The following is a 24,865-nucleotide window of genomic DNA, read 5'->3' on the forward strand; positions in this document are numbered from 1 at the left end:
TATCCATAACTCAGAGGACCCACAGAAAACATCAAAAACTGTAGAGGAAAGAACAAAAAACACATCAAAATGTATATAAATGTCACATATTAGTCAGAATTCACATCTGACATTAATTTATTGAGCATTTCTTTCTTTGAGCATCTCTTTAAATATCAAGCATAACTGAAATCTAAGGAAACATTTGAATGAAGATTGTCAAACAATCTTATAAGACATGATGTACGTACCCGTTGTTTGTGTTCTATTACAAGTGCCTGTCATAATACCCTTCGCTGATTCTGAAAGACTAATTAAAATGTAGATTTTATTCAGGTTCCTACCAACATGAGCCTTTAATGGAAGTTTAACACAGGATGTCAGCAACAGAAGCTCTTGTGCATCAGCAAGCAATCTGCAGAAAACCACAATTCTTCCTATGAAAATAAGACAGAAGATAATGAGTCTTATCATGAGACATAAAGTAGGCCAGAGCTGCATCTGCTTGAGAGTCTAAAGTTGCTGTGGTGCAATTAGATGCAGCAGCTATGATATTAATAAATACATTCAATTAAAATAAAGAACAGTGGATAGAGCACAACACTGTTAATGCATTTTTATATTGAATGTGTTTTGTACCTCCAATGACATCGACAAATGGTAGCTAGTTCCAAGTTTTTAATGCTTACCACAATTACCCAACAGCTATACTAATTCTGGTCACAAATTGTTTCAGACACTTCCATCCGGCAGGAGACTGCAGTCCATCAGGACCAAAGTCTCACGCCACAAGAACAGTTTCTTCCCATCCGCAGCTGGCCTCATTAACAAGGCTTGAGCCCCCCCCACCGACATAGACTTTGACATACGTTAACATGTAACCTACACTCCTGACAAATGCGTTACATTAACGCACTTCTGGATTACAGTCTTGCACATTGCTCATACTGTGAATTGTTTGGCACATCCTGTACGGCTCTTCATTTATGTATGTCATATTGTACACTTTAAAAAAAATAGTAGGCCTTTCTTATAGTATTCTTTATTATGTTTTTTTGTATCTTTTTGTAAATCTTTCCTTTTTGTATTTCGACTTGTTTCATCTACATACTATGTTTATTGTTAAACAGTCAGGTGGCTGAGCAGTTAGGGAATCGGGCTATTAATCAGAAGGTTGCCGATTCGATTCCCGGTCGTCCCAAATGACGTTGTGTCCTTTGGCAAGGCACTTCACCCTACTTGCCTCGGGGACAATGTCCATGTACTTACTGTAAGTCGCTCTGGATAATAGCGTCCACTAAATGTAAAATACAACAATCTACCAGGGGTCGCTGTTCTGATGGCTTCCCAATGCTATGGTTAGTGTTTGGGCTCTAACATTTGCTGAACAATATGGCAACCATTTGAACAGCGACACCTTGTCGATAGATGTCGGTCCAACATCTGAATGTCATTGTGATTATGATAGGCTAGGTGCCTACCATTAAAGCGATCAGTGTGGAGTAAGCGTAGTGGAAGATAGTACACTAAAGAAACCATTGCTTTATATGAAGAATTCGTTTTTCTCCAATCAGTTTACTTTAGACTACTGTTTTTGGATGATTGAATCAAGCCGATCCCCTAGTGGTGCCCAGAGACGTTGCCTGAGCACAGGAGTAAAAGGGCCTCAGACTACTTTACAAAGCAAAGGGGGCGTGTTTGAGATTCTCTTATCCCTCCCTCTTCTCAACTTTTCTTTCCTTTCTGACTGCTGATGTGTACAAGTTACAACGTTCTAAGACAGAATAAAAATGATTGATTTTCATTCCAAATTACTACTTATTTTTCTTCTGGCTTTTCCGTGTGGATTGATAGCCACTGGTATGTATATTTATGTAATACGAATATATTCTGACCAGATGTGTATTTGCTGGAAGATTCTGATAGAGTTAACATCGACGTGGCATTTAATAAAGTTTTCATTCCGTAACAATGGTGAAAGTAGCCAACTAAATCAGTCTTGAACATATAGCCTTCAATGTAAATGTAGCCTAGGCCAAGATAATTCTTAGATTCCAGCACCTGTGAGTTGAATCATGAACAAGGTAGGAGCTGCAACACTTTTTTTCCGCCTGAAATTATGAATACGTTATCGTATCGTAAGTGAAGTTTTGAGAACAAACGTTATTTTGCTTTGAACATAACCTAATTAAATAAATAAAAATTATGTTATCGTGCAAGTCAAGTTAATGGCGTTCCTAAATCCTGGGACACGTCACCACAGACGGAAAGCGCTGCGCTCTAAAAAAATAAGAGTATCATTTTTAGTTAACTATTCGAATAGCCTATCTTGCATTATTTTGTGGGGGCGAATAAGTCTGCATTGCATACTTTATAAAAATCAATGTATGCATCTGTAAGATACAGTACATGGTAGACTAAAGCAAGTAAGTTGGAACTTGCCAGAGTTTAGGGGGCAGCACCAAATGTCCCGATAGTGCCGGTTCTGGAGTGTGGGATATGCACAAAGATTTGAACCATATTTAGTAACGTGATGGCTGCGCTACACTTCTAATGGCTTCATCTATGCTGACACAGGTCAGGTATCTGCAGATCATGTTGAGGATGTAGCCCCAGATGCAGCTGTGGACGAGGAAGAGGAGGAGGAAGATGAAGTGCTTGTTGAGGAAGATCAGGTCGTGGGTTTGGTAAGTGTTCTAAGCTTCATCTCACTTACTCGCTTGATTCATTTGTTTTCCTGCTCATGTTGACATTCATTCATAATTATTGTAGGAAACTGAAGATGATTTGGATGAAGATTCAGCTGTTACTGATGTAACCTTCCATCCTGATGCTGACACCACCATCATCTTTGTGACTGGCGAAGGTTGGTCCTCTAAGAAATTTAGCATACGTTGCATGTCACGTATGCATGTTAAATTAATTGTATAATTTCTTATTTTTGACTTTATCCAGAGTTCCCAGCTAATGAAATTGTTAAGTTCCTGGTGGGTTTCACCAACAAGGGAAGCCAGGATTTTACGGTTCATTCACTGGAGGCCTCGTTCCGTTACCCTCAGGACTTCCAGTTCTACATTCAGAACGTAAGTCTGCCTTACTCATATTAAGACTTCAGATATGAACTTAAACAACAAACAATATCAAATCTTTTCCTTTGTTTTTCCCTTTTCACATATCTCATAATGGGCATGCTTTTCATTTGTAACGTTTTTTCAATTTATTTTTTACTGGAAACACTAGGCCAGCTTCTTTATTATTTGCTTTGTTTTGTAGTTCACAGCCTTGCCGCTCAGCACAGTGGTGCAGCCCCAGAAGCAGGCCTCCTTTGAGTACTCTTTTATCCCAGCTCAGCCTATGGCTGGACGGCCCTTTGGTCTTGTCATTCTCCTCAACTACCAGGATGGCGAGGTAAAGCCACATCACATTGGGCCTGAATGCAAAGCCTTAGTTTTCTTGAAATCACAGTTGCTGATACTGATTTGTTACATGCCCCTTCAACATTCACTGTGTGCTTGTTTTAGGAAGCACTTGTGTAGGTATTTGAAGATAACCCCAATTTCTGAACAGAGACCGGTTCTGGATTGCATGGCTTGAGGCACTAATTTTGAGCTTCCACTGTTATTCAGGGCAACACTTTCCAGACAGCCATTTACAACCAGACTGTCACCATCACTGAGCTGGAGGAGGGGCTGGATGGAGAAACGTAAGTAATTACTTTTATTACTAAATTCTAGTGAATGTGCTAAATATATGTAAGGTCATTTAAAAAACTGTTAACAGTAGTATGACATTGTTTTTTGTAACTCTTGCAGAATGTTCATGTACATATTCCTCACTGGATTGATCATCCTCATGGCTTTTGGTATTTACCAAGTGCTGGAGTCTCGGACGGTAAGAGTTATTGATTGATGTACATGTTATATCTGATAATGTTACATGGTAATCTGACTATATTTGATTTCACATTCAATCTTTCTTTTTGGATTAAACTAAGGGTACAGTGTATGTAATAATGAATCGGGGGGAAAAAATACAGATTTTGAATCAGAATTACAGAGCAACTATAAAACAAGGCTCACAATAGACAGACAAAGCAGAAAAGACAGTTACTAAAGTATTGATTACCTTTGGCTTGTGTCTTGTACAGAGGAAGAGAGTCCCAGTGAAAGTAGAGACTGGTACTGGTGGAATGAATGATGTGGACATCAGCTGGATTCCCCAGGAGACTCTCAATGTCATGAGTATGTTTTCACGTAGACCCTTGGCTAATATCAAAAATTATTCTCAAAAAGATTTTCAAAGTAAGGGGATGTTTTCTGGCTAAATGTAGAGGGATAACAAATATCTATTGTCAACTGTTTACAGACAAGGCATCCCCTAAAGCCTCCCCACGGAAACGCACCAAGAGAGCTGCTGGAACAGATCAATAAGCTACTCCAAGCAGCAATCCTCGTCAATGTCCTTTACACAGGCATGTCTTCATTAGCTCCAACAACCTGGCCTCCCTCAGCCTTGGGCTAACCCAGTCACAAAACAAGTATTATGTCCTTACTTGAAGCAAATGTATCTGTGTTGTTGTTTGTTGGACAGATGACACGAGGGTTTGCGATGTGTCCATTCAGACATGTCTTCAACTGGACATTGGCTAACTTTTAACCAACTTTTTAAAAAGGATCTTTCAGTTTGTGAATCACTGATAAGTAAAAGAAAGTGTAAACTAAACTGTGTTGACTCATTGAAGACACCATGTGACACCTGTGAGCTTGTAGGCCCTAGAAACAAAAATTACATGATTTTAATGTAATAATGTAAGTAGAAATATTTTGTCATCCATTTCTAAACTGTGATGTCATTGAAGGCTCAGGATGTGCAGTATTGTTTTCATACAAAATTTTTCCAAAAACTCGGTTTGTTGAGTTTTCCGATTTTTTTTTTACTGCAGAGACCTACGTGTGTTATATGTTGTATTCCAGGCTATTGTGTGGAAGGCCATCAGGTTTTAAGCCAAGTTGTTTGCTCAGTTTAATTGATGTAGTGCTGCCAAGGTATCAGGTCACATGGCCTATCAGCCATTAAACACTTTACACACATTTTTTTTCAACCAAATAAAATATGTTTTGGGTTGTACAGGTTGTCCTAATTGAGATGCGTCATCATTTTTACAGTGGCATTTTAACTCTCATCACGAATCATACCATAGCACAAATAGAACTTGTCACCTGAAAATATCATTTCTGATAAGGATCCGGTTGAAAAAATGTATAGCCTATCCATAGGCGCTAGTCCACCGACAGCAAATGAGAAACAGGGGGTGGCACAAATGCACAGCTTGAGTGCATAGCATCTCTGAGAGCGCCTACTTTAGAAAAACAACTTACATCAGGGACAGGTAGAGTCAGGACCGTAAACACATTTTCGAACGAAAGATGGACAGCAATTGACTTAACTACAAAACGTTCGTCTCCGTGTAGGATCACATTTTATGACGTCTCAAATGGCGTAACTTGATCAATTTCTGTTCGCCTTGATATGATCTAAATTTATGAGCGACTTTGTTGGATTCCACAGATGGCGCGAGATACCCTCCGCAGGGTTTGATATGGGATATGGAATTTATGTCGGTGAAGAGTCAAGGATTATGTGTATGTATTGCAGTAGGTAAGGTTGATATTTACTGAACCTGTTTCTGATATAACGGTCGTTTATCTTAAAATAGCCCACGTTGTGCGACATCGAGGAGGCTATTGCATTGTCTTTCAACATAAATAGAAATAGAGAGGAAATGCATTACTGTAAATGCACAACATTTATTACACCGTTTCCTACCGAGGTGAGATGAAGTTCAGAACTGATTCATTATGAGGCGACCCTGCAGGGCTTATATTGACACCCCACTTCTCGGGTGGTGAAATAACCTATTGTATAGGCTAAACAATATTTTATTCAAATCACAGCATTGCAGTGTAGGTACTAAAATGACGACCACCCAGTGAGAATATTACATACATTTTCAAGCTTATCTCTGAAAAAGATTCATCTACTAAACTGAAAAATAGCCTAATAAATAATTGGGATTGAAATTGGAGGAGAGAAAATTAACTATACTTTGAATAATAGAAGATAAAATATTATAGAACAGGTATTTAGACTGTCCCACTGTTTATAATATCCCGCTGTCTTCCCTCCACCACACCCTGACTGATGCTGTGTTCTCAACACGTGAATTTCACATACATTTCTTTGATGCGGAAAGAGTGGCCTTGTCCATGATCTGGTAAAAGTCTGATCTATAAAATAATAAGAAAATAACGAGTTGTAAAATGAATCCTACAATTATACATTGAACCAACATCACAAATGTTAAATTTTTAGGTCTTGTGACTTGTTTACATGTTTGAAGATTTGAATGGAGGCCGTTTGGTAAAAAATTATACTGTAAATTGCCAGTTTTAAAGTCTGTTGAGTGAGGCTGAGGGATGATATAGCTCCATTTTAACTCCAAGAACAACAAAGGATTATAATGACCTACTTTTGGCAGAACCCCAGTTTTTTGAGAAGACACTCATTACTGGTTTAGTCTATGATTCCAACATGTTGGTAACAAGATGAATAAGCTGTCCGTTGTTAAAATTCCCAAGTGTCTCTGACATGTATGATTGTATGATTGAATAATACTCCTTATTCTTGGCTTTTTCATTAATCAGATTTTTCCATTTATTTATATTTTTTAGTGTTCCTGTACCTGGCAGTGACAGGAGCCTCGGCTGATGTAAAGTGTGAGAATATCTACAGGGACTTCTCTAACTGTGTCTTGGAGCTTGGGGAGAGCATGGATAACTACCAGGAGAATGTAACCAGCGAGAGAGGAGTTGAGGCTGTGTGCAGGTAATATATGATAGATAACGTTACGTGTGTTTGGTGTGTGTGTGTGTATGTGTGTGTGTGCGTGCATATGTACATCCATGTGACATCTATTTGTGTATATTGTGCATCTATGCTTGCCGTACAAGAATAGGAAATATAGGAGAACGGATTGTTTTTATTTGTTTAACTAGAGGCATGTACATGAAATTCCATGTCTATTTATTGATTAGGGATTTGAATCTATCACTGGGCATAAAAACATGTTGAAATCCAAGGACAAATATATATTTGTTAGGGAGGAACATAGGAGAGATGCCTCAGTCTCTGAGGAGGATAGCAGAAATAAATGGTGCTGAAACACTGAGCCACAGTGCTGAATAATTTATGACTTTGCTGCAGCAGTAATGTAATTCAGAGGCCATCTTTTTGTCATTGTTACAGTGTGCATCTCAGTAACATAGTACAGTATATTACAGACTTACAGATGCCTTGTCGTCTAAGAAAAAATTCCCATCTAGCACCAAGCTCAAATGTTGAGGCTACATTAAAGCAAGATGGTGTAAAATGGTAGAATGACAACAAGATTCACTGTAAACCAATATAATGTTCCGTGCTAACCAATGATGTTTTTATGGAAAAAGGTAACCCAGTTAAATGCCAACATTTTAAAAGGGTTTAGGATGTTCTGATCACTGGGTCTGTTGTTTGCCATAGCCACTGGGAAGCATTCCACACATGTGCCCTCACAGCGCTGTCTGGTTGTCAGGAGGAGGTGGGTTCCATCTGGGAGACCCTGAGGGAGGATTCCAGGAAGATCAGCTTCCAGGGAAGCCTCTTTGACCTGTGCAGCCCCAGCTCTGCTCCCAGTTTGCACTCACCTCTACCCACCGTATCCCTGCTGCTGTTGGGTATGTTGATTCTGAATGGTCCCACCTGGTCCTACAAATAGGTGGAGGATGCCTCTTCCGGGGCCGATCCTGAGCACTTTCACATTTCCTGGGTTGGTGTCCATGTGAGCACAGCTGAAATCTAAAGGGTCAACAGACACATAACGCAATTGATATGTAAACATTTCTAGCTCTGGGGTCTTGCCATGGTCAATTGCCATGTAAATAGTGTTGCACTTGTTAATCACAAGTTTATGTTAGCAAAGAGCCATAGAAGTTAATATCAAAAAGTGAGTTTTGATGTTACACACCCAAGCAATTAAAAAATTAATGCTTCTTGAAGTGACAATCAAGCCAATTGTTTAGATTTTGAATATATGTCCCCACAAACTATTTGCCCCTCGTGGGTGAGTTGCATGGCTGCTATAAAGACACCAAAAAGGCATTTCACATACCACAAGTCACCCATTATTGTTCATTTTCTCAGTTATCCCTTTCAGTAGGTGCTGTAAATATCAGGTAATTATCTGACCTGATATTCCCTCTATGCTTTGTGAACACCTTCTGTTTCCTTCTTTCCTGGACTTGAAAATGGTTACATGAGTAGTGATTGTGTGTGAATGTGCAGTGTTACTTCATGAGTCTATATACCATCATCTGCCCATTTAATATTATTTACTCACAGTACCCAAATCTTTTTTTTTTTACTTCAAACTTAACTTCACAATAACACAGAGCACACTGACTGCACATACAGTAGGTGCAAATTATTTGTGATGCAATAACATGCATTCTCCAATGGAACATAAAGCGTTAGGATTTGTTGTTGTCAAGCTGTATTATTATCATCACACTGATTGATTCAATTATGCAACTGAATGCATCTGTAGTTTATAGCACAACAGTGTTACTGTATCTTCTCTGTGACTTATGTTTGCCTCGTTGGGCCTTGTGGACTTAATCCTCACTCTGGAATCTCTAATGTTTGATAAAGCTATCTGTGACATAAATGCATGATTTGCTCCAGCAGTTTCAGCACAATTCTTTCCACAGCATACATTCAGTTTATGTTCTCCTATTACCTCCCCACGGTACTTGGAATGGATCTCTGCATGCTCTGTCTAGGTGTTAGATTTGATACTCAGTATACGATGGTACCCATTAGTATCCAGAGACACCCTACTGTAACCAGCATGTTTGCACTGGTTGTCCACTCCTCCCCTGTGCTTTGGAAAATGGTATCATTTTGTCAACCAATCTGTGTCTGGTGGTAAGTGCAGGAACAATAACAGAGCTGTTCCCAATGCATGAGCAATATGTATGGTTAACATTTGGGGAGGGAGAATTATCTCCTGTTATATGTGAAAGGCAGCTAAAGAAAGCATGAACATGGCCATATTATTATATTAAGGGTGTATCATTAACCACCAAATATCAAATAATGCATTTTTGATTGAACTTCAGAAGATACAGTATGCTGTAGATAAAATACATCAGGAAACTACCACTGCTACTATTACACTACTGAATGTACAAATTGAATATGTATGTGGTCCCTTGAAGATACCAGCTGCAAAGTAAGCCTACACTATTTACAAAAGCCTGCACTAAGTATTGTATTAAAATACATTTTATGGAAATGTGTTTGAATGAATAAAGTATGAAGTTGGAAATACGATATGATCATATCAGTCATTACACACAGTTGTTGTTAGATGTTCAAATGTATTATTGTACATAGAGTGCACTAATTACAAAACATGCATCCATTAGACAGAAAACATACATTAACACTAAAATGTGCATGTAAATTCAAATATCTGATGTTTCAGAGACCAACACTCATCTGGTTCACATTCATTTACACCAAGGTTTTCTTTTTTAGTTCTCCTTGTGGCAATGTGTTAATAATGAGTACTGGATCCAGCTTGTTCAGGCCCAGCCACCACTCAGGCACTCGTTAGTGCAATCCCATATGTTCTCCCCCACCTGGCCCTGGACTAGAGAGGCAGAGGCTTCAGGAAGGATCAGGGCCCAGGGCTAGGCCTTAGGGAACTAAGTATCCATGTGTGGTATAAGCCTCTCATTATGCTACCGCCTGCTCGACATTCAGGCTATCCACAATGAAACATAAACCCTTTACAATGTTTGTGCTTAACAACTTATTGTATTAAACGGTATAGGTGTAACATAAACAGTGAATATTTATATTTCAAAATGTAAATCTATTGTCTTATTGCATAGTATTGTCTTGCAAACGTAATGAAATAAAACTCTTACACCAAATACATTAAGGCTATAAAGATTTTACTTGCTTTATTACACATTGGACCTTAAAATAAACTTAAACAATAGGACTTGACTTAATCATGTTAAACCATGTTACAGCGACAACATTTCATTTTCACTGCTGAAAGTATAAACAAATGTCCAGTAGTGAAGCATGTGCAATGTAATCAAATTTACTGAAGAGACTTAAAACAAATAGCCCATCCCTTAGAAAGGGTTTGCAAACACAACACCGCATTATCCAGATTTAAACAAATCAAGGTGACAGATGAAAATAAGACATATTTACACCATGATAGGTTTTCATCAGTTTACATGGGAGTTCTCCATAGAAAGCTTAAGGACAGATGCACAGTGACAGCATCCTGTCAGAACACTGCTGATGGCTGACAGACGCCCAGAGTGGCCATCTGTTCTGCATAGTATAGCATACCATGCATAGCGATAAAACACTAATAAACTGGTGTGAACTTGATGTGTGACTGTAACAATGCAATGCATGCATACCACCTGCCTGTTATAGCATGGTTTAAGACTGAATGAAAATCCTGCATGTTACTCACTTATCAAGTTAACGTTCTACCATTTGAAGAATTAAACGATTTAGCGAACAAAAGAAACGATTAAATAATGTGTAAACAATGTGTTAATAAGTGTAGAGAACAACAAAACATGTTTGATATTTAGCATTCAACCATCTTAATTGACAATCATAACCCCTTATGGTAGACAAGAAGCCATCTAAATAGTTTAGGTTCATTCCACACTTAAGTCTGCTTTCCAATCGGTTCAAATAAATAAAAAAAAGGCCTACACATAACCTTTAAGTTGAAAAGGTTAAAAGTCACATCAAGATCCATTGATAGGAGATTATTTTCAAATCTTCCACCACTTAAATCAATTGCTTCCCATCACTAATTTGGGTATTCATCATTCCAATTCCTGTAGGTTGAACAGTTCACAGGATGAAATATGTGCCAGAATTGGTTCAGGTGGAGGTCAAAGATTCGACTTGGGTCCACTGTTGACAGGAATAGCCCTGAGCTCAGTCCGCATGCACAGGTACTCTCCAATCACGGCCATCAAAGCCATGCAGGCTACATTGACCAGCCACCAGGAAAGGGCTGCTGGGAGATGTGCATTATAGATCCAACAGCCAATCATATGAAAGAAGTGCACAGTGACAGTAAAATCAAGACACTGCTTTCCACGACGGATGAAAAACCACAGACCAAGGGCACTGAGGAAACAAAGGCAGGTGCATTATAGTTACTGCAAAAACAAGAGTCAGAGGCATGGTGCATGAGGCATGGTGTTTAAAGAATAGCTAGTGGATCAATCAATGAGTAACTCATCCACTTACCAGGTAAGTGAGTTCAAGATGAATGCCATCATTGACAGCCTGCCCTGCATTGTTGCAAACCCAAGCACCTGCAAGTACAGAATAATGTCATGACATGTCTGATGCCATTACTTCAAAACTAAACAATCATTCATTTTCCAGACTTACCTCATAGCTGAAGATCTGGTCCAATGACCTATTGGTTTGCACAAGACTGTCCACTCCAGCCAACCACAAACCCAGGAAACTGTAGTAGATGCACTGCATCAGTACTATCTGAGACACAATGAGGATTGGGTCCCAGATGTAGCTGCGGAAATGACTGGCCATCTCAGAGCTGCAAGTTGGGACACAGGTCGCCCAATCTGCTTGACTGTACCAGAGTATTTACACGTATGCAATCAGTTTAGGATCTGAAATGACAAACAATTTTCTATTTAGACTTCACGTTTAATCCGCATTAAACATTATTACTGGACAAATATGCTAAGGTTCTGTAGCTCAGTCCCACCACAAATTTGTTCCACTACGAGTTAGTTTTGGCTAGCTAGTTTAGTTGACGGGCGTCTTTACAGCCGCTAGCTAGCTAGCAAGCTAATATTTACCAAAGTTTAGAATTTTGACACCAATTCGAAAGCGTTCCAGGTAACGCTAGCTAGTTATTTTAGATTTAGCTTATCCCGTTAAACTAACCTAGTTCATAATCGGTTACTGACACACGATATATGGCGAAAGTAGCTGTACGAACGTGGTCACTAGCTACCTGTGTTTCTGATGCTAACTTATGTTAGCTTAAACGCCTGGTTGGTGTTGGTGGTCCTAATCAGGCTGGCTAACTATGGCTAATACACTCGCAAGCCAAGGCTATCGATTGTCATGTGAGCTTCCTTCCTTACTAGCACAGCTCGAGAAGAAAATTACAGTGAACTTCACCTGTTGTACACTGTTACTAATCATCCAACATCACATCTCAAAAGTTCCTCTCATATCTTTGACTACATAATTGACCAAACAGCTAGCTAGCGCTAGCTAACAAAGTGAGCTGTCAACAGAAACAACCCAACCGGAAGTGATTGTTCTACGCAGAACTAATTTTCCGCCACTCTTAAACGGGCGACAGTCTATGCCTCAAACGGTGGGCAGATTTAGTACTTTTAGAAGTATATTTTACTGATTTATTATCGTTAACTATAGCGCCACTTCCAGTGCAGAAGACACAGTGAAGTCCAGAATGTATCGGAAGTTGTGCAAGACATAGGTCGAAGGTTACTGCATGTAGAAAATGTATAATATAATAAGCGTTTAATATACCATTGTACGGGTTAGTAGAGCAAACCGGATCCTGCTTACTTCAGGGTGGTAAAACAACTAATCCTAAAAAATATAAATAAACAAGTTCTTAACTTGCTCATTTTAAACAGTAAACCATTTCTCATAGGTAACTTGAAACCATCATTCTAAAAGCGCGTGTGTGCGCCAGAACTGTGTAAACTCTGAAATGTATGTTCTGAAAAGGATCAACATCCACAGGAAGGTGATATGCCTTCAGCATGGTTTGGGTAAGGAAAAAATATAAATAACGACCGTAATTCGGAGGATTACAGTTTTAATATGTTCATATACAACTTTGAAATGTGTGCAAAGTAGGGGTGGGAGTGGGGGCGGGTGATCATGTTTTCTGATTTTCATTTAGTCATTTAGCAGAAGCTCTTATCCAGAGCGATTTGCATTAAACTTTGTATAACTCGACACAACTGTCATCTGAGTATGCATGCGCTTCTATTAATTGTATATACCGGGACAAGTTATTCCTTACTTTTCAGCATGAGTAATGGTTGAAATGCGTGAGAAATACAAAGTGTTGCGTGAGAGCGTGAGACTTGAGAGCCCTAATATTTGGCCTATATCTACAATACGCTGAATTAAGGACTTTAACAACCATTTTCACCATTGAAATGTTGTCTTATTTTCCATCTGGTTACATATAGATATGTATCAACCTTTTTAAAAGTTACTTTTACATATGCATTCTGTAACTGATATGACATGTAGCCTACTCAAAATGTACCTTTTTTTTCACCTCAGCGATAATCCGCTGGGGGAGCAACTGCAGACCAGCACCTTTTTTGACCATTTCACCCACTCGATCCCTCATCGATGAGCAGGTTACCATAGAAGGGCGTTACCTTCCCCCATTCAGTCGTATCACCATGCGTGCATGCTTGCACAGCGAGGATGGTGACCTATGGGAGACACTCTCCCACTACAATACAGATAAGAATGGCAGAGTTAACTGTGAGATATGCAACTTAATTTAAATTTCAAAAGCCATAATCTGTCCACATGATCTCTTACTCTCTATTTCTCAACCTCACAGTGACCAGGGATGTGTCTGTGGGGGGTTCATATGTGGGCTGTGAGCCAATGGGTTTATTCTGGAGCTTGCAGCCTGCACATGGGGAAAGAAAGGGTCTGAGGTGGGTAACAGACAAACTAAATATTTCACACACAAACACTATATTTCACAATCAAAAAACACTGGATAGTTCTTCCAATTCATTAAATCAATCCAAGTAATATTGACAGTTCCAATGGAACTCCTGTTCTACAGACTAAGAAAGAAGAATGTTGAGACACCCTACCCAATTCAAATATCTATTCTGGATGGTCATGTCACATTTGAAGATAATAATAAAAATAATCAGGAGCTGGCAGCTGTCAATGTAGAACGCTGGTACATGGCTCCAGGTGTCAGAAGAATGGAAATACGACAAAACGGAATAGTGGGGACTTTGTTCCTACCCCCAGGTGAGCATTGGTTGGCTATAAACAGGAAAGTATAAGGGAATATGCAGTAGCTAATGTGATAACCCCTGATTTATTCCCATAGGCCCAGGCCCATTTCCAGCTATGGTAGACCTATGGGGTATGGGTGGAGGACTGGTAGAATATCGCTCTGCCCTGTGTGCATCCAGAGGCTTTGCAAGTCTTGCCCTTGCCTATTTTGGTCACAATGACATTCCCGGTCCTCTAAACTGCATTAACGTGGGAGACCAGTACTTTAGGGTAACATTTGTAGTTTGTATCTCACTAGGTATTTCATTCTTGTTTGGTATTTCCCATATTGTTGCCAGTTAGGTTAAAATCCGTTTATTTACTCATTAAGTTATTCTTGGTTTCTCTACTGTCAGGCAGCATTCAAACTGCTACAGGAACATCCACAGGTGTGTGGGGATCGGATAGGTGTCATGGGCCTTTCATTTGGAGTCTACCTGTCTCTTAGAATCGCCACTCAGATTGGTGTCAGTGTAAGTTTACTCCAAATATCTTGGTCCGATGTGAAATACCTTTTAATTTAATTCACCCAGTTTCTCTCAGCCCAGGTGTGTGATTTGTATCAATGGGCCAATTGGTAGTTTTAACAAGCTATCAGATAATGACAGCAGGAACCAAAGCTTTGAAAGGTGAGAAGTTGTACAAATGAGAATGCATCTCTGAATTGTTACTAAGAATAAATGTATTACATACTTTTTAATGCTGTGTTTAAGCTCTAAATGTTGGCATGTTTTTTTCCACATCATTTTGGTTTAGTTATCAGAAGCACTGGAGTTTCAATGAACAGGGGTATGTCAGTTTCAGAGAAGTTTCCTTACCCAACAATATACCACCAGAGAACAAAGTAAAGGTATAGTATATTTAGGCTAAGGGAATATTTAATGGTTAAGAAATGATCAGAGAGCATAATAGCACCCATCTGTGTCTGTGTGCAGCTTGAGAACCTGTGCTGCCCCCTGCTGTACATTGTTGGCGAAGATGACCTAAGCTGTGCAGCAATGGAGAACGCAAATGAGGTTGTTTATGTGTGATAGACTCCACCCTATTGTCCAAAGACTCGAGAGGTTGTTCTGTTCAACTAGATAATCCTATTTATTCATCTATACATTTGTCTCTAGATTGAGGAGAGTCTTAAGGCTGCAGGAAAATCCCACCTGCTTGTTCGTCTGTCATACCCAGGTGCTGGTCACCTGATTGAGCCACCCTATACTCCAAATGCACGAGCCTCTATGTGGACCACCAGACCAAAAAAGCGTATGCTTTCCTCCCCTTCTTTGACCTTATTGTTTTCTATAACATCACATCTCTGACAGTGTGAAGTACAAAAAAGAAAAACACGATGAGAGTAAGACGCTATTGTCTTATTTTAGAGAGAGACAGACCTTTCTCTTTTTCTAATTGATCTTTTTCTTGTCTCTACTGTAGTGATAACACTCTGGGGGGGACACCTCGCTCCCCATGCTGCTGCCCAGGAACACGCCTGGACAAGGATTTTGGAATTTATGGAATGCAATCTAAGAGGGTGAAGAACCCTGAAAAGGGGAAATCATTCAGCATATGCCACTCCTTTTTTCCAGATTGGATTGGTTAAATCTTGTGTATTAAAAGTACAATAGGTAACATGAACAGGAAACGTGTAAGCTAATGACGCCATCCTAAAGGTGTTAAGCAACACAAACAGCTCAGCGCCAGTGGAATGTCTATTTCACATTTTTAGAGCAGCCAGCTACTTTCCATCAAATTATGTTCCAGCCAGCAATACTGTTCCAGACAGTTCTTCCTTTGCTTTTTTAGTGAAACTACTGTCAATTAAACTTTAGCTGGAGGATAACGCAGAATATATTTTTTTTCTATTTTGATTTATTTTGTTATGTTCCCACTTGTCCCCCAATGTTCCCACTTCAAATTCAATGCTATTTTAAAATCTATTCAGACCATAGTCACTTAATACTTGGAAGAGGTACACCCGTTCCCTAACTGTCACTTTGGCTCTGATTTTTGAAGTTGTTAGGAATTTGTACAGTATACCTGTTTGTCTGAAAAAATCTACCTGCGGGTACAAATAAAGTAACCCAAACCTGATGTCTAATTTACTCACATCTCTTTAAAAAAGGATGATACAAGATTTTGCATGAGTGTTCAAAAGCACACTCTTCATTGTCTCATTGAAAAACAGACATACACACTTTCACTGTAAGAATCTGAAGTCATCCTGTTCAGGTTTATTGCTCACATTATGCCACTAATTTGTGTGGTGCTTTGAAGCAAATAGATCGTGACAGGATGTTGTGACCATTGCAATCATGGCAATGAACTCGTGGAAGTCGATCTCCAGGTCTCGATTCTGGTCGAGGTCAGCAAAGAGCTCGTCTAGAGTTACATCTTCTTTAATTTTCTTTGAAAGGAATATACAGAAAAAGGAAGGGAGTAGGAGGTCAAACTATGCAATTCCATTCATTCTATTCCCAGATTTTCTAGACAGAAGCAAAGTCATTTTATCCCATTTTTGAATAGTGCATATTTATAAATAAAATATTGTTTAATACCGTACACCGATGTTCATCATGCCTTACACACATGTAATACATTCATTATAGACCGAATATTACTCACTGTAATGAAGTTACTCAGCTCATTATTAATAAGATTTTTGAGCTCGTATTTCTTGAGTTTGCATTTGTGGCCGGAGTATTTATGGAAAACTTGGATGATGGTGATCATGGCATTCTCCAGGTCTGACATGTTAATCTGAGATCTGTACGAATACATTTTCTTTCAGTTAATTTCAAATATACATTTATTAACTTGTGCCTTTTAGTAAACCCTTACCGTTACCCTTACTGTACAATTTGTTGAAAAAACATACACTTTCATTGTAATGATAAAAGTCATCATCCTCTTCAGGCTTAATGTTAACACAATGCCACACGGGCACTAATGGTTGCATGCTTAGAAGCAAACAGTTTCTGATGTGATCATTGCAATCATGGCAATAAACTCTGTTAAATATAAACATTATTTTAAATATGTATACGTTAGACATGGATAAAAATCAACACGGGTAAACTATATTACCATATTTTGAATCATGTAATGATGGTGTGGGTGTGATTTAAATAGAATAATATTATTTATTGTTCATTATGCCAATTTTATTACAAAAAGGTCTTACCTATTTGAGGAAACTTTCCTTTTCTGTGGTGTAAGCTAGAGATTCTTGCTAGAGACAGCCTGGTAGAGAGACTTTTTGACTGTAGCAAACCACTGGGAAGCTTGCTGTTCTAATGGACCGTGGTACCAGACTATAGTCTCTGGCTAATATATCCTTAATGGATACCGGTGGCAATGAGAGGCTTTTCTAGACAATCTTAAATCATCTTCTGTTTAATTCATCTGGGAAGAAAGTTATATCCCATGGACATTAGCTTAATGGACAGGAAATAGCACTTCCCACATCTGTTGAAGGCTGAAAAACTATTTAAAATCTAATGTGTTTGAGAACCACTTTTTGTCATATGTGCCTCAGTAAACTTAGGCAAATCTTGATATCAACCAATACATATAAAGGTTGGACGGTAATATTAAGTCAATCCGACAACTGTGGGCGTCGCAAGACTGTAATAAACACAACAAATTAAATTAAACCGAACTCTGACTAATGATTGGACGGGCTACCTGTCTACCTGTCTACCTGTCTACCTGTCTACCTGTCTACCTACCTGCGCGCACTCTGCCCCTGCACTCAATAGCGTTACTTTAGTTTTGTGGGAGTGGCTTAGAAGAGGGGGGGGGGGGGGTTGTTTGAATCGTGTCAAACAGAAGCTAAAATAGCTAGCTTCGCTAATTTTCTTGCCTAACCCAGTTTTAAGACCATTGTTAACTAATTTAAACTCGTGTTACAGCATTAATGATTTTTCTACACACCTCTGACTCAATACTTCCAAATGGGCAATAAGATAGCTGTGGAAAAGATGTTGCAAAAATATTTCAATGATAAACTACTATAAAAGATATACAATTTCACATACTCGATTGATGTTACACAGTTTGGGGCTGCATAATCATATTTGAATGTATTCAGTGTTTGTTTTAGAGAAAGGTTTTTAATCTATGAGAAATGTTTAGATTCAATAGAGTGTGCTTTTTAAACTCCGCCCACATCGGCTACGAAGCTTTCTTCTCAGAGGAAAATTTACACCCCCCCCTATAATACGAAACATCTGCATCGACGTAATCACTCCAAAGATATTCTAAAACTTTTCGGTTCACAGCTCCCTTTAACAGTAAGGCATTTATTAACGCTATTTGTGTATAAACTGTCATTTTGTGCTTTCTTGGCGACGCGGGAAAGACGTTTGCTCTGCATGACACACAGGAAACTTGCAGCTTGGATACCGACAGGCCAGCTACCAAGGGCAAAGGAAATACCAATACGTTTTAGCGGCAGCCTGAACCTTTTCGGTGAGAGCAATTATTTTGCACCTATTTGTGTGTGCCTATTCGTATTTTTATTCTGACATGCATAGCTTTAGCTCATAGGTGCCGTAAAGACTATGTGATGAATTACATGTACGTTATTAGGCTACGTTCAGGCACTGCTGACACCACATTACGAGATACCCGCAATAAGCCATTTGTTTTTAAAATAGTAAGCTATTCTATGTCCCTTCGCCAGCACCCATACCTTTGTGATTTGTTCCTGTGTTTGTTAATATCTTTAGAGATTTCTCAGTGTAACTACATTTTTCAGAGATGTCCTGATTTCATTCTATAGCCTACTTAGATATACCCTAGAGATGGAAAACTCAAGCTCACAACCTCTATCAATCAATCTTTATTTATAAAGCACAACTAAACACAACTTTCGTTGACCAATGTGCTATACACAGTGCTAAAATCAACATCACAACAGATACATACTGACATGATATGGCAACAGATACATACAGACAAAACAACTGCATCAACACTCATCCCTATAGGACACATCAAATAAAAAGGTCTTTAACCTCACTTTAAAAACGGACAAGGAAGGCGCTGTTCTAATGTCCAGAGCAAGACTATTCTAAAGTCTTGGAGCAGCAATAGAGAATGCTCTATCTCCTCTCGTCTTTAGTCTCGATCTTGGAACTGTTAAAAGGCCTACGTTTGCAGATCTCAAAGCTCTTGTAGGTTGATGGGCTGTCAGCAAGTCAGAGAGGTAGGACGGAGCTGACCCATTTATTGATTTAAAAACTAAAAGCAAGATTTTAAAATCAATTCTCTGGCACACCGGCAGCCAATGGAGTTTCTGAAGGACAGGAGTTATATGTATATATTTTCGAGTTCCTGTCAGAACTCTGGCAGGTAAAAGCTTGCCTTCACAACTTGATTTACCTGTCTATTAAGCTTTAGGGCACTATCCAATACCACACCCAAGTTTTGAACATATGGTTTAACATATGGTGCAAAAACACCCAGATCTATATTTGTTGTTTTATGTACACTGGAAGGTGTAAACACCATAACTTCGGTCTTACTCTCATTTAAACAAAAAAAATTCAAAGACATCCATGCTTTCACGTCCTCGAGGCAGGCAGTCATCTGTTCTAAGCTATTTTTTTGTTTAAGAGGAAAATATATTTGAGTGTCGTCTGCATAGCAATGATAATTAATTCATATTTTCTAAAAATAGTGCCAAGGGGCAGCATATATAAAGAAAACAACATAGGTGCCAGAATGGAGCCTTGGGGAATCCCACATGTCAACTTTACTGAGGAGGATCGATGGTTACCACTGTTAACAGAAAAGCTCCTATTTGTCAGATAGGATTGGAACCAATGTAAAGCTGAGCCTCTGATGCCCACTAGGTGTTCTAAGCGAGACAGCAGGACATTATGGTCTACGGTGTCAAATGCAGCACTTAAGTCCAAAAGTACCAGCGCTACTGAGTCTCCAGAGTCAGTGGCCAAGAAAATGTCATTCAGTACTTTGACAAGAGCCGTTTCAGTGGAGTGAAATTTTCTAAAGCCAGATTGAAATATATCAAAAATGTTGTTGTCGATTAAAAATGTTTGAAGCTGACACAGTACTACTTTATCTAAAATGTTGGCTAAAAATGGCAGATTAGAAATAGGTCTAAAATTTGCTAGGTCAGCGGAATCCAAATTTGGCCTCTTAAGTCTGGGTTGCACTGATGCATGTTTCAGACATTCAGGAACAGCCCCTAACTCAAGGCACTTGTTTATAAAACGTAGAAGTATTGGACCCATTTCATTGAACACTTGTTTAAATAAACGTGTCGGGATAGTATCTAGTGGTGAACCTGTAGGTTTTAGCCTCTTCACAATGTCATTTTAAAAGGTTATTGAAACAGGTGTAAACTTACTGAACAGGCCGTTGTAGTTTAATCGACCTGCTGGATCACCAGTGGTTGGTTTAATATTATGTCTTATTCCCGCTATCTTCTCTACAAAAAGATTGCTAAACCGTTCACACATAGCCACTGACTCAGTCGGATAAATAGATCCAACAGGGTTCAGCACAGTATTAATAACATTAAACATTTTTATGATTCTTATCTATAAGGGTAGAAAAATAATCTGATTTGGCTACTCTTAACTCATTCTGATATTTAAAAAGGGAGTCTCTCAGCATCTCAAAGGAGATCTGTAGTTTGTCCTTTTTCCTTTTCCTCTCGGCCCTTCTACATGCCTGTCTCAGAGTCCTAGTAGTATTATTCACCCATGGCTCAGGGATTGATTTTTGGCGTTTTGTTTTCATTGGAGCAATATCATCTAAGATTGTACCACAGATGGAGTTAAGATTATATAATAATTCATCTGGACTGAGTTCCGGTGCAGCAAGTTCAAGAAAGTGACAAACTTCCTTAAGCGCTGCAGAAAAGATAGCAGAGATATCAGCAGTGATTCTCCACACTTTACGAGCAGTTTTATGGAGACTTATAGTATTTAGTGCTAACGGCACATTGAAAATAATTGGATTATGGTCTGAAAAACTTTGTTCGCATATCTCAATATCCCTCAACAGTATCCCATGGGACAAGATTAGATCAAGAGTGTGCCCCTTTATATGTGTAGGTCTTGTAACCAATTGCTCTAAATCAAAAACGTCCATTAAATTAATGAAATCCTTAGTAAATGAGTTTAGGGGGCAACATATATGAATATTAAAATCTCCAACAATTAGAAATCTCTCAAAATTTGGCATGATACCCCCAGAAAGTCTGAGAATTCCATTATGAAGTCTTTATGTGGCTTTGGAGGCCTATATACCACAGCAACAGCTAATGGAGTATCAGAGTCAAGCACAAACAACTGCAATTCAAAGCTGTTGTATGTAGTTCTTTGTATAGTACGACCTTGAAAGCAGTCTTAAAAAATTGTGGCCAAGCCGCCCCCTCTTTTCGCAACGCGGGGGGAATTTAAATATTTACGCTTGGGTGGTAACAGCTCTGAAAACTGAGTTGAGTCTCCCCCTTCGAAAGCTCTCTCTCCCCTCTATCGCTCTCTCTCTCTGTTGCTCACACACACACACACACACCACAACCTGACCTTCCTTCCTAAAGGGCAGTACCAAATCTGTGTTTAGGTCTTTTGAATTATTCACCCTTTCCCAATTCTTTCACCTGCCATACCCCCATAACTTCTCCTACATGTTCTTCTTCTGTCTGTCTGTCTGTCTGTCTGTCTGTCTGTCTGTCTGTCTGTCTGTCTGTCTCTTTCATTTATGTCTCAGTCATGGCTGATCTGCTGAAACTGCTCCTGCGGGTGGCTGAGAAAGCAGCTAATGTGGCCCGGGTCTGCAGACAAGAGGCCCTTCTCTTTCAGCTGCTTGTTCAAGAGAAGACTGGAGAGGACAAGAACAAAAAGTTTGTTCAGGACTTCAAGACACTGGCAGATGTGGTGATTCAAGAAATGATCCGCCATGATGTTGGAACTCAGGTAAAGCATAACATTTTCAGAAGCATCATCATTTTATTTTACAATATACTGTGGGTGATTTAAGCCCGAAGCCTTAATTCTTCCCCTTATTTGTTTAGTTTGATGAAATGATTGGCTTTATACATGGCGAAGAGTCAAACAAGTTTGAAAATGGACTAGGTTAGTAATGACAGTTTAATAACAACAAAACATACCTCCAGCATCCCCTTTCTTTTTCTATTGTTGTCACCTGACTAACAGTGTGTGTTGCCACCAGGGGAGAGCGTGACAGTAACAGTATGTGTTACGGAAGAGGAGACAGCAGCTCTCCTGGCTACAGTGTTGGATGGTGACCATATGGCAGCATCTCTCTTGGCTCGGGCCATCCACCAGGATCCAGTGGCAATCACAGACATAAGCACAGAGACCCTCAACATGCCCCTTAGTCCCACAGACCTGGGTATCTGGATAGACCCAATTGGTACTGCCCATTCCTTTGTTAGCCCAAAAGCAAAAAGTATGGCAAATCACAGTTGGACCTTAACATTTTAAAATGCAGTGACCTTTTGTGTGTGTTTTTAGATGCTACCAGTCAGTATATTGAGGGTCGTGAGGAGGTGCTGGTGGAGGGGCATCTGTCTCCATCAGGTCTGCAATGTGCCCTGGTTCTGATTGGAGTCTACCTCCGGGCCACGGGGGAACCTGTCATGGGTGTTATAAACCAGCCCTTCCACCACAAAGACTCAACAGGGGGGTACGTTTTAGCCCCAAGCTTTACCATTTGACTGAATATAAAACTACTTATCTGCTTTTTGAGAATAATTACACTTTTATAGCATCTTGTGGCTTTCATTGTTGGCAAAAAAGAAAAACTGTATAGGCAGTGATACATTTTATAAAATGTTCTTGTTTTAGGTGGAAGGGACAGCATTTCTGGGGTGTGTCGTATGGGAGCTTCAAGGCCTGCTCAGTGGACCGACCTAAAAACGGAACCAAAGAAAGCACAGGAGGAGGGGGGATATCAGTGGTCCTGAGCTCTAGTGAGAAACAGGCAGTGAAGGAGGCCCTGACCCCACTGTGTGGCCTAGACAGGCTCATGTATGCCTCTGGAGCAGGCTACAAAATCTTGTGTGTAATCCAGGGTCTGGCTGACATCTATGTACTCTCTGAAGGCAGCACCTTCAAGTGGGACTCCTGTGCCCCTCATGCCCTGCTCCGGGCTTTGGGAGGGGGGATTGTTGACCTGGCGGAGTGCCTCCGTTCCAGTTCTGGAGAGAGGGGTCATCAAGAAGAACTGACTTACCACCGACCCCACACAGAGAGCCCTGGGGCAGACCGCTGGGCTAACCAGGGAGGCCTGGTGGCCTATCTAGACAGCAAACTACTCCAAATAGTCATTCAGGAACTAAAAGGCAAGTTTTAATTGAAGTGGCAATGTTAAGTACAGGGTTAGGCTTGCTGACTGCTAGGATATCTGTGTTTTATATCAACAATTATGTTCAAGTTATTTTTCAAACTGTAGACATGTATATGCAAATGTGAATATTCCTAGAAATTTTAACATTTATTGAACTGTAAACTACTGTATTTGGGATAAATGTATCCCCACATTGTATTGTAAGTTGCTCTGGATAAGAGCGTCTGCTAAATGACTAAATGTGTTGAATATGCATTTACAAGTTCACTTGTAATTAGGTAATATATCACATGGCAAAACATTTTTGAATAATGTGGAACTCTTTCATCAATGATCTGCTATACATATGTTGAATAATTTATCATGGGAACCCACTAAGATGTGTGGTAAGTACCATAAGTGTATCCTTTTTGACAATAATTGGTGTGAACAAGGCAAGCGTAGAAAAGAATCAAATGAACCAGTTCAGAATTTGCAAGTCCAGAAAATGCCTTTTATGGAGCAGAGCTGTAAGATACAGGCTATATAGAGACTTTTTCCCCCTCAACAAAGCTCTGTGAATTCATCAGGTCACAAAGCTCTGTGAATTCATCAGGCCAAAGAAAAAGCCAAAGGAGGAACATCCACAGCTTCACTCTTGGTTTACAGTAAACTGGGATTAGACCAATCTGAGGTAACAGGATGTACGGCTACTAGTACTTTACTGAGTTGACCTTAGATGCATCTGTAACAAAATAAAATGTTGCTCTAAAAGGTATCTATATAATTACATATATTATAAGTTAACAGAAGGACGGAAAAAAACATCAAGATCTAAAAATCTTTTTTTGGAAATCAACTTTAATATGAAAACCAGAGAAAGCAGAAAATTAACCAAACAGTGATGCTTTATCATTAAATTAAACTTGTTAGCCAACTCACAACTCCACCATCCCTCAGAGAACATACACATTAAACCCTGATGATTGTCTGATTTTTTGCAATTTTCTTTTTGCATATTCTGTTTGAAATATAAAAATGAAACATTATTCATCTATGTGGTTGGCTCGTTCATTAGCAGGCTCACTTCATACACGTGCTTCTTCCGACTGCTACTTATACCATAATGTACATTCTTAAGTCAATTAGACATCTAAACATCACAAGTGACATTGTAGCCTAAAATAAAGATTTAATAAAATCTATAATACTTCCATAAAAAAAAATATCGAATGATCACTTGCATTGCAAACATTTTCACCTCAAGGAGAGCAAATTAACATGTGCAACAGGAGACCTTTATCCCACTTTACCAAACAACCACAGAATGACAAAAAGGTGCAATAGAACT

General features: G+C 39.3%; 6 protein-coding genes across 8 annotated transcripts; 4 read left to right on the forward strand and 2 right to left on the reverse strand.

Moving 5' to 3' along the window:
* The first annotated feature begins 1,684 nt into the window (after positions 1-1,684).
* On the forward strand, positions 1,685-5,106 carry LOC146272705 (translocon-associated protein subunit alpha-like). Its single transcript, XM_084706335.1, has 9 exons — positions 1,685-1,839; positions 2,557-2,666; positions 2,752-2,845; positions 2,935-3,062; positions 3,253-3,387; positions 3,606-3,682; positions 3,792-3,870; positions 4,127-4,220; positions 4,345-5,106. Exons 1-9 carry the CDS (start codon positions 1,770-1,772, stop codon positions 4,407-4,409), a joined length of 852 nt encoding a protein of 283 aa, XP_084562461.1. The 5' UTR covers positions 1,685-1,769; the 3' UTR covers positions 4,410-5,106.
* A 266-nt stretch (positions 5,107-5,372) lies between these two features.
* Positions 5,373-9,330, forward strand: LOC146272706 (neuritin-like). The gene is made up of 3 exons (XM_084706336.1): positions 5,373-5,637; positions 6,711-6,864; positions 7,558-9,330. The coding sequence occupies exons 1-3, from the start codon at positions 5,586-5,588 to the stop codon at positions 7,790-7,792; spliced, it is 441 nt and encodes a 146-aa protein (XP_084562462.1). The 5' UTR covers positions 5,373-5,585; the 3' UTR covers positions 7,793-9,330.
* Positions 9,331-10,016: 686 nt separating this feature from the next.
* Positions 10,017-12,574, reverse strand: sys1 (SYS1 golgi trafficking protein). Of its 2 annotated transcripts, none has more exons than XM_084705627.1 (4): positions 12,295-12,574; positions 11,530-11,774; positions 11,383-11,450; positions 10,017-11,259 (listed from the first exon to the last, which is right to left on the reverse strand). In XM_084705627.1, the coding sequence occupies exons 2-4, from the start codon at positions 11,689-11,691 to the stop codon at positions 11,019-11,021; spliced, it is 471 nt and encodes a 156-aa protein (XP_084561753.1). In that variant the 5' UTR covers positions 11,692-11,774; positions 12,295-12,574; the 3' UTR covers positions 10,017-11,018. The 2 variants fall into 2 exon arrangements, with proteins under 2 accessions (XP_084561753.1, XP_084561754.1); XM_084705628.1 differs by having other exon boundaries at positions 12,125-12,574.
* Positions 12,575-12,735: 161 nt separating this feature from the next.
* On the forward strand, positions 12,736-16,278 carry LOC146272708 (bile acid-CoA:amino acid N-acyltransferase-like). The gene is made up of 11 exons (XM_084705626.1): positions 12,736-12,920; positions 13,447-13,656; positions 13,739-13,838; positions 13,973-14,169; positions 14,252-14,427; positions 14,553-14,669; positions 14,740-14,825; positions 14,953-15,046; positions 15,132-15,212; positions 15,315-15,450; positions 15,622-16,278. Exons 1-11 carry the CDS (start codon positions 12,860-12,862, stop codon positions 15,720-15,722), a joined length of 1,359 nt encoding a protein of 452 aa, XP_084561752.1. The 5' UTR covers positions 12,736-12,859; the 3' UTR covers positions 15,723-16,278.
* Positions 16,279-16,382: 104 nt separating this feature from the next.
* LOC146272709 (protein S100-B-like) lies at positions 16,383-17,528 on the reverse strand. The gene is made up of 3 exons (XM_084705629.1): positions 17,369-17,528; positions 16,810-16,951; positions 16,383-16,591 (listed from the first exon to the last, which is right to left on the reverse strand). The coding sequence occupies exons 2-3, from the start codon at positions 16,936-16,938 to the stop codon at positions 16,439-16,441; spliced, it is 282 nt and encodes a 93-aa protein (XP_084561755.1). The 5' UTR covers positions 16,939-16,951; positions 17,369-17,528; the 3' UTR covers positions 16,383-16,438.
* Positions 17,529-18,339: 811 nt separating this feature from the next.
* inpp1 (inositol polyphosphate-1-phosphatase) lies at positions 18,340-24,567 on the forward strand. 2 transcript variants are annotated; one of them, XM_084705700.1, is made up of 7 exons: positions 18,340-18,479; positions 18,572-18,657; positions 21,934-22,139; positions 22,238-22,298; positions 22,396-22,599; positions 22,701-22,872; positions 23,034-24,567. In XM_084705700.1, the coding sequence occupies exons 3-7, from the start codon at positions 21,936-21,938 to the stop codon at positions 23,539-23,541; spliced, it is 1,149 nt and encodes a 382-aa protein (XP_084561826.1). In that variant the 5' UTR covers positions 18,340-18,479; positions 18,572-18,657; positions 21,934-21,935; the 3' UTR covers positions 23,542-24,567. The 2 variants fall into 2 exon arrangements, with proteins under 2 accessions (XP_084561826.1, XP_084561825.1); XM_084705699.1 differs by having other exon boundaries at positions 18,353-18,657.
* Positions 24,568-24,865: the final 298 nt, after the last annotated feature.

The sequence above is a fragment of the Hypomesus nipponensis genome, chromosome 9 (assembly GCF_054491055.1).
Source record: "Hypomesus nipponensis isolate SF chromosome 9, ASM5449105v1, whole genome shotgun sequence".
In the NCBI taxonomy this organism is placed as follows: domain Eukaryota; kingdom Metazoa; phylum Chordata; class Actinopteri; order Osmeriformes; family Osmeridae; genus Hypomesus; species Hypomesus nipponensis.